General features: G+C 45.4%; 1 protein-coding gene across 4 annotated transcripts in view; it reads right to left on the reverse strand.

Moving 5' to 3' along the window:
• Nucleotides 1-781: 781 nt before the first annotated feature.
• Nucleotides 782-13,624, reverse strand: part of PRSS53 (serine protease 53) — a 49,641-nt gene continuing 36,798 nt past the window's right edge. For all 4 annotated transcript variants that reach the window (XM_073648835.1, XM_073648839.1, XM_073648837.1 and 1 more), the window contains exons 2-14: nucleotides 12,202-12,231; nucleotides 9,426-9,588; nucleotides 8,990-9,282; nucleotides 8,714-8,880; nucleotides 8,337-8,580; nucleotides 7,401-7,551; nucleotides 6,856-7,118; nucleotides 6,612-6,760; nucleotides 6,188-6,416; nucleotides 5,785-5,941; nucleotides 5,436-5,704; nucleotides 1,927-2,069; nucleotides 782-1,825 (exon numbers count right to left, since the gene is read on the reverse strand). In XM_073648835.1, the coding sequence (XP_073504936.1) occupies nucleotides 1,310-1,825; nucleotides 1,927-2,069; nucleotides 5,436-5,704; nucleotides 5,785-5,941; nucleotides 6,188-6,416; nucleotides 6,612-6,760; nucleotides 6,856-7,118; nucleotides 7,401-7,551; nucleotides 8,337-8,580; nucleotides 8,714-8,880; nucleotides 8,990-9,282; nucleotides 9,426-9,588; nucleotides 12,202-12,231 (2,774 nt within the window). In that variant the 3' untranslated portion in view covers nucleotides 782-1,309. The remainder of the gene's footprint in view (nucleotides 1,826-1,926; nucleotides 2,070-5,435; nucleotides 5,705-5,784; nucleotides 5,942-6,187; nucleotides 6,417-6,611; nucleotides 6,761-6,855; nucleotides 7,119-7,400; nucleotides 7,552-8,336; nucleotides 8,581-8,713; nucleotides 8,881-8,989; nucleotides 9,283-9,425; nucleotides 9,589-12,201; nucleotides 12,232-13,624) is intronic.

Genomic DNA, 13,624 nt, shown 5'->3' on the forward strand with positions numbered 1-13,624 from the left:
AAATCTGATCTATGCGATAATAGGAGAGTTAGCTGAGATAATAAGTCTGATCTATGAGATAATAGGTGAATTAGCTGAGATAATAAGTCTGATCTATGAGATAATAGGTGAGTTAGCTGAGATAATAAGTCTGATCTATGAGATAATAGGTGAGTTAGCTGAGATAATAAATCTGATCTATGCGATAATAGGAGAGTTAGCTGAGATAATAAGTCTGATCTCTGTGATAATAGGTGAGTTAGCTGAGATAATAAGTCTGATCTATGCGATAATAGATGAGTTAGCTGAGATAATAAGTCTGATCTATGAGATAATAGGTGAGTTAGCTGAGATAATAAGTCTGATCTATGCGATAATAGATGAGTTAGCTGAGATAATAAGTCTGATCTCTGAGATAATAGGTGAGTTAGCTGAGATAATAAGTCTGATCTATGAGATAATAGGTGAGTTAGCTGAGATAATAAGTCTGATCTAACTTATTAAAGGTGATAATAGGTGAGTTAGCTGAGATAATAAGTCTGATCTATGCGATAATAGGTGAGTTAGCTGAGATAATAAGTCTGATCTATGAGATGAAAATTCTGTAAGATAATAAGTCTCTTTCTCTGAGATATTAGTTCAGTTTTCTGAGATAGTGGGATAATAACTCACAATTTTAGGAGAGTTATTTGGAGTAATAACTCTTGTAATTCTAAATAACAGATCAAAAAATATTAATATAACAGATTTTTTTTTTTATTATAAATTGAAATTATACAAATATTAATAATATATTTTTTTTTTCACAGTAATGAAATGAAATATGGGTAGGACATCCTGGCATTTGTAGTTCCAGAAAGGCTCTTATGCTTAAAAATATACAACCACAGCTCTCCCTTTAGGAAAGAGAAATGGAAGCAACCAGAGGTGAACACCCCTTCCCATCCCGGGCTTTTCCAGACAGTATCAGCATAGTTGCCTGAAAAATACACCGGCCCTGCATGCTAAGCCCCCTCCCAGCAAAAGGTAAAGATGCAGCTCTTGTATATGTTATATCCATAAGTGGGAGGGGATTAGACAAGTCTGTGCCACACAGAAAAGCAGTCTCATGTATGGCAAATACAACTTCCTGTGATCACTTCTACGGTATATACAAGTCATCCTTAGAATAGTCTAAATATCAATATAGTTGTCTACACTGCCACCCACTGGTCATCTGTGGGATAATAGCTTCATTGTGGTGGTTCTACTCTTCATACAATATGGATGGTTGTAATGACTCTTCACAAGAAAGCTGCGGTACTCGTGCTGCTCAGGAAAGTCCTCAGTCTTAAAGACCAAGGCTCAGGAGAAGTAAAAGACAATGTGTCGACCAGTTCCACCGTGAAGATCCCACACCAGAGCCCGTCGTTGGTGAGGGCCCAGTTGAGTTTATTTGTCGGTTCCCATCTTTAGTGGTGAAATTTATATTGTAGGAGGTGGTTGTTGTGTGTACGGCACAAGTGACTCCATCCTCAGTGACGGGACCAGGACAGGAACCGGTGTGGGTGGTATCGGCAGTGTGTGATATCAGTGTTGTACTGGGCTGAAGTGGTGGGACGAGTGTTGTATTGGCTGAGGGGACAGAGTCATTACGTCCTGCATCAGGAATCGTCTTATTACTTTCCAAGTAGCTGAGGTCTTTCTTGGGAACCACCTCTTGGATCCAGGACAAGTTAGGCATGACTGCGGTAAAGTTACCCGGGCATGAATTTTTCTTGGATGGAGAACTTTGACTGAACATACCATGCAAAAACCAGGTACCTCCAGACTTGGGTTGACAGACAAGCGGAGCACTGGAATCCATCTGTGGGCAATATACAGTAGTTGGAGGACAATGGCCATGAGTTTTTTTTAGAACTTCTGATTCCCATTCCCATCAACTCCCTCAGCTTTTTATGTACATACCAGACAGGTAAAGGCGTTGTTTCTTTTAGCTGCGGCGCACAATCGTCCTTCGCTTTCTGTGATGTCTCCTTGAGCTCCACAATTATTGGCTTCCAACAGAGAGACCTCCAGATGTCTCAGTGGTGGAGAGGATGAGATACTGTCTGAAGAAGAAAAGCACATGGATCAGTAAAGGACATCTAGTTTAGATGCAGTGTGTAGTGGAAACATATGAGGACTGGCAATGGGGTCTGTCATCACCCCAGAACGATATGAGATACAATCAGGGCCAAAAGTGTTGGCACTCTTGAAATTGTTCGAAAAAATTAAGTATTTCTCCCAGAAAATTATTGCGATTATACATGTTTTGTTATACACGTGTTTATTTGCTTTGTGTGTATTGCAACAACACAAAAAAAACACAGAAAAAAAGGCAAATTGAACATAATTTCACACACAACCCCAAAACTGGGCCGGACAAAATTGTTGGCACCCTCAACTTAATATTTGGTTGCACAACCTTTGGAATAAAATAACTGCAATCGCTTCTTATGACCATCAACAAGTTTCTTACACCTCTCAACTGGAATTTTGGATGACTCTTCTTTTTTTAACGTCTCCATGCCTCTCATATTTGAAGGACACCTTCTCCCAACAGCTATTTTAAGATGTCTCCACGGGTGTTCAATGGGATTTAGATCTGGACTCTTTGCTGCCACTTCAGAACTCTTCAGCGCTTTGTTTCCATCCATTTTTGGGGGCTTCTTGAAGTATGTTTGGGGTCATTGTCATGCTGGAAGACCCATGACCTAGGACGCAATCCCAATACTAGGCACTACATTGTGACCCTAAATCCTTTGGTAATCTTCAGATTTCCTGACACTTTGCACACAGTCAAGGCAGCCAAAACAATTTCAAAACACCTTTGAACCTCCACCATATTTGACTGTAGGTTATTTTCTGTGTAGGCCTCATTCAGTTTTTGGTAAACAGCAGAATGATGTGCTTTACCAAAAAGCTCTATTTTGGTTCCATCTGTCCACAAGACGATTTACCAGAAGGATTTTGGCTCACTAATGTACATTTTAGCAAACTGTAGTCTAGCTTTTTTATGTTTCTATGTCAGCAGTGGCGTCCTCCTGGGTCTCCTGCCATAGCGTTTAGTTTCATTCAAATGTCAGCGGACAGTTCGCGCACGCTGCTGACACTGATGCACTCTGAGCCTGCAGCACAGCTTGAATTTCTTTGGAACTGGATTGGGTCTCCTTATCCACCATCTGGACTATCCTGCGTTGTGCCATGGGTTGTAAACTTCTTGATTATGTTGCACACCATGGACAAAGGAACATCAAGATCTCTGGAGATGGAATTGTAACCTTGAGATTATTGATATTGCATAACAATTTTGGTTCTCAAGTCCTCTGACAGTTCTCTTCTCCTCTTTCTGTTCTCCATGCTTAGTGTGGCACACACAGACACACAATGCAAAGATGTAGTCAACTTCTCCCCTTTTTATCTGGTTTCTGGTGTGATTGTCCACAACTATTACTTGCCACAGGTGAGTTTGAATGAGCATCACATGTGTCAGGAAAATATTAATATCAGGGGCATATTAACAGAATATTAGCCCCTTCTCCCATTCCCTCTCCTGTAGTGTTTGTCCAGAGATGACAATTATACAGTGTCTTACTGTAAATTATTACCACTTGTCAGCACCAAGCTTTCCCATTCTGCTCAGCACAAAAGCCCCAATTAGCACGCGCCTGAGAAATAGCTTATGCAAACAAGGCCAGCCAAGGAGTGTTATAGCTTTGTTAGGAAGCAAGCATCTTGTCTCTGAAAGACGCGGGAGGTAATTAAAACGCAGGCTTGCACTAATTTGTGTGTACCTATGAGGCTGCTTCCCGAGCCTCAAAGGGAAATTTGCAGACGAACTGACTCCGATATGAAATATGAAATATTATGAGTTCCATACGTCTGACAGTAACGGGACCCATATGTGTAGTGACCAAATCAGCCTAGGAATGTATAGGTAGTTTTCCAGGGCTATAACCAAAATCAGGGAGCTGTAGCACAAAAACACCAGAATAGCAGACTGCAGCTATGTGATGTGTGGTCTCTTAATAAAGATAAAATCATAAGGGAAAAAAATGGCGGCGTTTGCATGCTTCTGTGATCAACGAGCAATGAGTTATCGCAGAAGTTAGCGTTTTTAATAAAAATGTACAGGCTGGAGACCGGCCCACATGATGTCACCACAAGGGGCGTGTGGGCAGATCTCCCCTTAGGTATAAGAGAATCCAGGGAGAAGACAGGAGCACTCATTGCCAGGGGGGAATAAGAATTATAAGCAACGGGTCCTTTTACAATAACAGCATATTCCATCTGGAGAGCCCCTCCTCCACCTATATTGAATCGTCTCCGCGATCGTATAGTGTAAGTTGTCTTCTTTCATGCTGTTTATTTTATGTAACTGCGTATGTATTTTGATGTCTTCTTTGTAACATCCTTGTATATATTTTTCCTAAACACTGCCTCCCTTTTGGATTAAATATAAAATTTAATAGTCCTGTTTCTTTTGTTCTGTAATCGTTCCCTTCCCCGAAGCCATACACTACCAGAACGCAGGCATCCGGCCAGGCCTGTATTATATTCAAACTCGGCCGGTGGTAGCAGAGAATAATAATAATTGGGCTATCGTGAAGCTTACAGTGACCGTACGGAGGGCATTAAACACAGATTCCAGGCTTTGGAACCCAGGGTGTTACGCCATACGCTCACTGGTCGCTTACCGATACCTACGTAGAGAGTAGTCTGGATCGCTTGCTCGCGACTACAGACAAAATACGGACAGCGTGACGGCACGGTGAGATATTGCGTAATCTCCCTGGTGTCGTCCCTCTGTCTGTGTTGGAATTCCTGACAACATGCTTGAAACAAAGTTGCTTACCTATAATTTTGGAAAGGTACAAACAATTTAGTCCGGCACATTTTTGGGGTTTTGTGTGAAATTATGTCCCATTTGCTTCTTTTTTACATCTGTTTTTTTTGTGTTGTTGCAATACACACAAAGGAAATAAACATGTGTATAACAAAACATGTGTAATTGCAATCATTTTCTGGGAGATGAACCAAGGAAGTTGACCTCGTCCAAATCTGTCTTATGGTGGCAATATCTATAAGGAACCCACGGATCTGCACCAAGAACATGTGAAATGTCTATGTTGTCTCCTGTGGCTTGAGATAGGTTTAACCAGAGGTAGTCTACTCTGGTGTCAGGACCAGGGAAACCTGGGAACAATAGACTTGAAGGCCCATTAAAATATGTCTGTACATGCTCTACAAGCTAAGGGTGCCCTTTGTGTCTGCCACGCAATGGCCCATGTACAACAAACTTGCCCCCCAACAAGCAGTTGTCATTGGGATGATAAATCCCCATTGTCGCATAAACATGTGTCCAAGTCTAGACCCCTCATGAAGGACACCAATTATAATTACTGCTACTGTGTCCTTCGGAGTAAGTGTGCTACCTGATGGGTATAGATTTCCCCAGCCAGTGACCCAACATCTACTGGAAGGAAGTAGAGACTGGTCATGGGGAAGGCAAATGGGCAGGATGTAGTCAGAGAATGTGATTCCGTAGAACATCTCCACCAGTGCCAGGTCATTTCCTCCAGTCTTCGAATTGTATCTAGGGTGGGTCACCACCTTCTTGATCTTCCGTGTCACCCGTTGGGGATTGGCTCCTTTCAGGAGTTGAGTGGACTGTGATACTGTGTACTCGTTGATGGAGGTATACCTGCAGAGACAAGTCATGTGTGAGCACCAGGATGGCAACACGTAGAAACAGCCCAAATATAGCCACCTCTGCCGTACTACCTTGGTATACAGTGAGCAGCAATGAGGAACCAGGTTTCAGCAATCAGGACACCGGAGCAGACATGGGATTCGTACAGCTGTAGACTGACCTGCCATGGCCACGTCTTGTCTGTGGCGTCACCGATAGACCCCGGGGAACTGATTGAGCGCCCGCAAGCTGCAATAAACAATTATATTGGAGACCTAGTGATGTGATCACTTATAGTTGGAGAGTGGTGTTGACATCACTTATAGCTCTAGGGTAGTGATGTCATCACTATAGATGGACAGCAGTGATGTCATCACTTATACTCAGAAAGCAGTGATGTCACCAGCCTGGGACCTCATTCCATGATCTCAGATCTACGTTTTGAGGTCTCACATAAATCACGTATTGTATATGATAGGTCTGAAAGCGGATTACCTCTTGGGCTGTTGATCGAGCACCTGTCGGTATCCAGCTCTGCAGGCTGAGTTTTCGGCTGTAAGCGGAAGGCGGCGTCTCCTGTCTCCCGTAATATCCAACTTTCATATTGCGTGAGGTCAGTGAACACCTCAGGGAGTGAAGTGCCACAACCTCCCCCGAAGCTCTGTACCCCAATCAGAAACCAGGTCTTATTCTCTTTACATGCCAGCGGCCTCCCAGAATCAATCTGTAAGGAAAGTCATGGAAAATTATTGACATTGTTGACAATGATCACGGTGGTGCAATGACTCTCATTGGTACAATGGAGGCTCTATGTTTTTGGTACAATGGAGGCTCTATGATTGATGGATGTATTTCATTCCTCCTGCCACCGGACGTGCTACAATGAGTTCATATTATCAAACCCCAGAGCCAAACCTACCAGACACTTGCCCATAGTCTCCTGCCTGGTGGCACATATCATACCGGGCAGTATGGAGACGCTGGGGTTGTCAGACCTTGATTGACTGTAGATGCAGTTGCATTGGTTTGGACCAACCAGGTCCATTTTGACTCCTTGGGAAAGCTGAACTGAAGGGTGGAAAAAAAAAACAACAATCAGAACTAACATTTGGGATTTGAGTGCTAAATCATCCCTATAAGACGAAAGAACTGGAGAATCTCACCTGGCTGATTGCCATCAATGCCACTGATCCAACAGGATGAGTTATGTGGGATCTTATGGGAAGCGTAAGGAACGCAGATTGGCTCGGTGTAGGTTCCTAAAGTTGCCGACATGGTAAGCCGGACGAGGGCCACATTGTATCCCTGTTCTGGAGTGACGTAAGACCCATGAATACTGATCTTCTTTACAGCAAAGTGCCTCATTGCTTGTGTCCCGGAGGCTATAGTGACCGACCAGTCCAAAGGGGAATCCGAAGAGTCCGGTCTTACATCCGAAAGGAAGACATGGACACAAGAGCAAGACAGAGTGAAGACCCATACATGGCCACAACGATCCTATAGCATGATTGTACTGTAATCTTTATTTAGTTTCCCCGTCTACTAGTTCACATTCTCTATGTCTACCCTTACATTTTCGATTTCCCCAATGCTTTAGTAGAACCCAATCATTTCCCATAAATCAGCCTTTTCTAGTTATTTTTCCCCTTGTTTATCCCTTTTATTAAATCTACCCTTAACCCCGTTTCATCATTGACGATGGTCTCACCCAACAAAACATTTTGCCGCCGTTATAACCCAGTTAGTTGAGATCAGGGCCCCTCCACAGGCCCTTCGATCATCTTTCCACAGGTCCACTTGCCATGGCCAAGGCCCGAGACTTACAGAGCCTGAAGTATCAACATTCGAAAGTCCGCAACCTTGAGAAAAATTATTGAAGTTTTAGATGGAAAGTTTATCAATCTCGCCAACACAAAAAATAAAGTCAATGTCGTAACGATTTTTTTGGACAATGAACCAGTGAGATGTCAACTTCTAAAGCCTTCAATCTGGGAGATCCAAGAAGTAATGCATCTCTCCTATGTCCTATGAGAAAAGGGTTAGAGGATCTGGGAATGTTTAGCTTGCAAAAGAGAAGACTGAGAGGAGACTTAATAGCTGTCTACAAATATCTCAAGGGCTGTCACATTGTAGAGGGATCATCTTTATTCTCATTTTCACAAGGAAAGACTAGAAGCAATGGGATGAAACTGAATGGAGAGAAGATACAGATTAGATATTAGAAGACACTTTTTGACAGTGAGGTGATCAACGAATGGAACAGGCGGCCACGAGAGGTGGTGAGTTCTCCTTCAATGGAAGTCTTCAAGCAGAGGCTGGACAGACATCTGTCTGAAATGGTTTAGTGAATCCTGCATTGAGCAGGGAGTTGGACCAGATGACCCCCGGAGGTCTCCTCCAACTTTAACATTTTAGGATTCTATGATTCTCCATTCCATCCCCATGGCCCTCATGACCTCATCTCTGCCACATATCCTAATATTCACTCCACTGGCCTATAATACTGCTATAATGAAGGGATTTCTCTGGTCCATGTTGTTGACCTTCTACGTTCAATGATATTACAGTTTACTATCTCCATATCTACATTGCTGAGAGCCTAGGTCTTGATGAACCATGAAGTATGGCCAATCGTAGAGGTTACCTGAGGTCAGATTACTGAGTAGGTCACTGCAGGTGTCGTTATCCATATCATCGGTGACATTAATGAGTTGGGGGGAGAAGGTTACAGAAGAGTCCGTCCACTGTTGGATCCAGTCTTGGTAGAAAGATGCAGAGGTGACAACGGTGGGATTATCTTTTAAGTGACAACCTTCAGAAAAGCTGATGACTCCGGCAAGGAACCAAACACCATCTTCATTGCAGACCACAGGACCCCCTGAGTCTCCCTAAGATATAAAGAACATGAGATGGATGAAAATAGAGAAGTCTCCTCCAACTCAAGGAAGACGAGAGGTCTGAGTTATCTGTAGTTACCTGACAAGGAACTTTCTTTCCATAAGGGTCCACTATACTAGTTACCTGACAAGGACCTTTCTTTCCATAAGGGTCCACTATACACAACATGCCGGGCTTTGCAGGCTGGAACACGTCTGGTCTTATGTGAGTGTCGTAGATACAATTACATGTTCTCCAACCAATCAGTGTTTGGGCAACTTTCTTCAGTGACCTCTTGCTTTCCAGGGGAACTGTGGAAAATAACGAGAAGTCATGCAAAGGTCTATGGTTGGCAATGATAGAAGACTGATCAAAGCTATGGTCTTCGACTCCATTCCCTCCACTTGAAAATCTACTAACCGTCTTCTAGAACATCCTCGAGGCCAGTTGCATAGCAGGTGCTGCGAAAATGGAATCGGTGGGTGCTCTCAGGGAGGCAAATAGGAGAAATAAACCTTGTAAAATTTACAGGTTGAGACAGTTCCATCAGGGCGATGTCATGTCCTTGGACGTAGCTGGTGTAGCTGCCATGTACCACGATCCTAGATGGCACAATAGTTACTGCTGTGCTTTCCTCTGGGGTATATCCCATTTTGGTGAAGCCCAGATATACTCTCCATAGTGTGGGATTCCTTTTAATATCTGTAGATTTGCTAAAAATAAAGAAGAAAGTCAACTTCATACAACAAAGTACCCAACCGTAATGATATTGACCAAAGGATCCACATGGGGTCTGGTTCTCGCTATCAAATTATCAGTTCTGGTACTTATTCAGGGTCCACTGCATTACACTTACTTGCCGAAGCAATGGGCAGCTGTGAGGATCCATTTCTCAGAGATCAGGTTTCCTCCACAATCTGGCTTCCCATCGAAGATCAGACTGACATGCCATGGCCATTCTCCCGGGGTCGCATCAGTTCCACCATAGATCCTGGAGCGCATTCCCTGCTTTCCACAGACTGCAATACAAATGGACACTACAGAGAAGAGCGGCCGGGGGTACGATGAGGATGTACTGTAGATTGGGAAGTGTATGGACACTACAGAGAAGAGCGGCCGGGGGTACGATGAGGATGTACTGTAGATTGGGAAGTGTATGGACACTACAGAGAAGAGCGGCCGGGGGTACGATGAGGATGTACTGTAGATTGGGAAGTGTATGGACACTACAGAGAAGAGCGGCCGGGGGTACGATGAGGATGTACTGTAGATTGGGAAGTGTATGGACACTACAGAGAAGAGCGGCCGGGGGTACGATGAGGATGTACTGTAGATTGGGAAGTGTATGGACACTACAGAGAAGAGCGGCCGGGGGTACGATGAGGATGTACTGTAGATTGGGAAGTGTATGGACACTACAGAGAAGAGCGGCCGGGGGTACGATGAGGATGTACTGTAGATTGGGAAGTGTATGAGTTGACGAGAAGCACGAGGGAGAGTGGGGAAGGGACAACCGCTCTGAGAACATTTCTGTCTTATAACAATGGTTGTCACTCTCTGTATCCAGATATTGTCCCGAATAAATAAGCTTAAAAAGAAGTTCACCGGGACTAGAATATTGACAGCATATTCTTAGGATTGGAAATCAATGTTTGATCACTGCTGCTCAACGACTGCAACCGTAGGACAGCAAAGAGGACAGAAGACTTACAGTATCACTGTAGACCCTCATGTGCTTTTGTACTGATTCAAGGGGTTCTTGGAGATCAAACCCTCACCAATCACTGATCCTAGGAATAGTCCTTCCTGGGAAACTATTTGGTGCAGTAGTAGAAACTGAACCTTAGTCCATGGGGGGTGCAGAGGTAGCAGCCGCACCTTATCCCATCAGGGAGCAGAGGTAGCAGCCACAACTTAGTCCATCGGGATACAGAGGTAGCAGCCGCACCTTATCCCATTAGGGGTGCAGAGGTGGCAGCCACAACTTGGTCTATTGGGATACAGAGGTAGCAGCCGCACCTTATCCCATTTGGGGTGCAGAGGTAGCAGCCACAACTTAGTCCATCGGGATACAGAGGTAGCAGCCGCACCTTATCCCATTAGGGGTGCAGAGGTGGCAGCCACAACTTGGTCCATTAGGATACAGAGGTAGCAGCCGCACCTTATCCCATCTGGGGTGCAGAGGTGGCAGCCACAACTTAGTCCATCGGGATACAGAGGTAGCAGCCGCACCTTATCCCATTAGGGGTGCAGAGGTGGCAGCCACAACTTGGTCCATTGGGATACAGAGGTAGCAGCCGCACCTTATCCCATCTGGGGTGCAGAGGTGGCAGCCACAACTTAGTCCATCGGGATACAGAGGTAGCAGCCACACCTTATCCTATCTGGGGTGCAGAGGTGGCAGCCACAACTTGGTCCATTGGGATACAGAGGTAGCAGCCGCACCTTATCCCATCTGGGGTGCAGAGGTGGCAGCCACAACTTGGTCCATTGGGATACAGAGGTAGCAGCCGCACCTTATCCCATCTGGGGTGCAGAGGTAGCAGCCACAACTTAGTCCATCGGGGTGCATAGGTGGCAGCCACACCTTATCCTATCTGGGGTGCAGAGGTAGCAGGCACAACTTAGTCCATCGGGGTGCAGAGGTAGCAGCCACACCTTATCCCATCTGGGGTGCAGAGGTAGCAGCCACAACTTAGTGCATCAGGGTGCATAGGTGGCAGCCACACCTTATCCTATCTGGGGTGCAGAGGTAGCAGGCACAACTTAGTCCATCGGGGTGCATGGGTGGCAGCCACACCTTATCCTATCTGGGGTGCAGAGGTTGTAGCTGCACCTTATTTCATCAGGTTGCAACTTAGCCCATTTGGGGTGCAGAGATAGCAGCCACACCTTAACCCATTGGGGTGCAGAGGTAGCAGCAGAACCTTAGCCCATCTGAGATGTAGAGCTAGCAGTTGCACCTTAGCCGAGGTTGTAGGTTCTCCTTAGACCATTGTGGGTGCAGAGGTTGTAGGTGCTCCTTAGACCATTGTGGGTGCAGAGGTTGTAGGTGCTCCTTAGACCATTGTGGGTGCAGAGGTTGTAGGTGCTCCTTAGACCATTGTGGGTGCAGAGGTTGTAGGTGCTCCTTAGACCATTGTGGGTGCAGAGGTTGTAGGTGCTCCTTAGACCATTGTGGGTGCAGAGGTTGTAGGTGCTCCTTAGACCATTGTGGGTGCAGAGGTTGTAGGTTCTCCTTAAACCATTGTGGGTGCAGAGGTTGTAGGTGCTCCTTAGACCATTGTGGGTGCAGAGGTTGTAGGTGCTCCTTAGACCATTGTGGGTGCAGAGGTTGTAGGTGCTCCTTAGACCATTGTGGGTGCAGAGGTTGTAGGTGCTCCTTAGACCATTGTGGGTGCAGAGGTTGTAGGTGCTCCTTAGACCATTGGTGGTGCAAAGGTAGCAGCCACAACGAAGCCCATTGTGGGTGCAGAGGCCGCTGCAGCACCCTAGCCCTGGTGTTAGGGGGCCCTATTGGCTCTTTACTACATAGCAAGACACTAGCACTATAAATTCCACATTAGATGTTGGGGTCCTGGTACCAGCAGCGTCAAGCACTTATACATATGATTCAGGTTGATTTCTCTCACCTGCCGCTTCGCCTGGTCCAGACTGGAGCACTGTAGGGAAACAGAGATCTGAGTTATACAAAATGATATTTTCACTTTTGTAATAAAATCAGTCGTCTAATCCGGCATCAGATCACACGTCCTCTGCAGTATCGACACCAGTCATTATTTTTATTATATTTTTTTCTTTAAGCATAATAATGATAATTCTCCTGTACGTTATAATGTATATGCACGCTCAACAAGTGTTATACGAGCGCGATCGGTCACTGCCAAAAGGGCTGGACAGATTTGTTCTGATGGTCTCTATGTCTTTATCCTGGTCCGTCTCTGCTATATCAACCTGGCGGCTGATCATTGGATTGCAGGGATCAGTTCCGTTTTTAGTATTTGGTTTTGTGTCCTTCATTTGCATTACATATTTACCAGCCTTGGCAGCAGCTGCCTGGCACTTGGTGCCAGAAATAGCCATATGAGCATTACTGTCTCAGTTTTACCCAGTTGTATCCCAATATGTAAAAGCCATAGTGCACAGACCAATAATCAACCAAACGAGCGTGATCACAGCAGCGTTTCACAGAGGAAAGTATAAAACGCTTGTTGGCCAATTGCAGACCCCAAAATCACCAGTGCCGGCATGGGAGGTCACAGGAGAAGTGCGCACTATAGGAGGACCCACGCACGGTGCTTACTGCTGATCTTTTCTACCAGGCAATATGTGCTGCTGAGATATTGCTCAGCCCTGTGGACCCAGAGTACCCGGAGTCTTTACTCTGTGGTCAGAAGTCGAGGCTGGATGTTGTCGCAGTGACATCTGAGATGTATACCGTCGCTGTGTCACTTGTAGAGTCAATCTTGGAGATTTCGGCAGCCGTGACTCAGGGTTCTGATTCCTGATAATTATTTTCTGTAAAGGACAACACCCTGAAGAGTCCAGGAACACCAAGATCTGCCATATCCCCGCGAGCGACTGAAATCCCTGTCTGTGCAAGTCTCACACTGAGGATGGCACCGAAGTGGGCGCACAGGGTGCAGAGCGTGACCTACCGGGCCGTGTAGGGAATATGGAGGCTGGAAAGGGTGATTATCGCCCAGAGTGCGCAGAAACACCGAAAACTAAGAGGCTTCAGAGGCTGAGAGTTCAAGGGTACTGTGCGAGCAATGTGTTACTCATGAGTTATATATACACGGCACAGTACCACTCCTCCTGTCCTGTATACACTGCACAGTACCACCCCTCCTATCCTGTATATATACACTGCACAGTACCACTCCTCCTGTCCTGTATATATACACTGCACAGTACCACCCCTCCTATCCTGTATATATACACTGCACAGTACCACTCCTCCTGTCCTGTATATATACACTGCACAGTACCACTCCTCCTGTCCTGTATATATACACTGCACAGTACCACTCCTCCTGTCCTGTATATATACAC

Source organism: Phyllobates terribilis, unplaced genomic scaffold (genome assembly GCF_046119375.1).
Source record: "Phyllobates terribilis strain yellow unplaced genomic scaffold, ASM4611937v1 Scaffold_9__5_contigs__length_417890890, whole genome shotgun sequence".
Lineage (NCBI taxonomy): Eukaryota > Metazoa > Chordata > Amphibia > Anura > Dendrobatidae > Phyllobates > Phyllobates terribilis.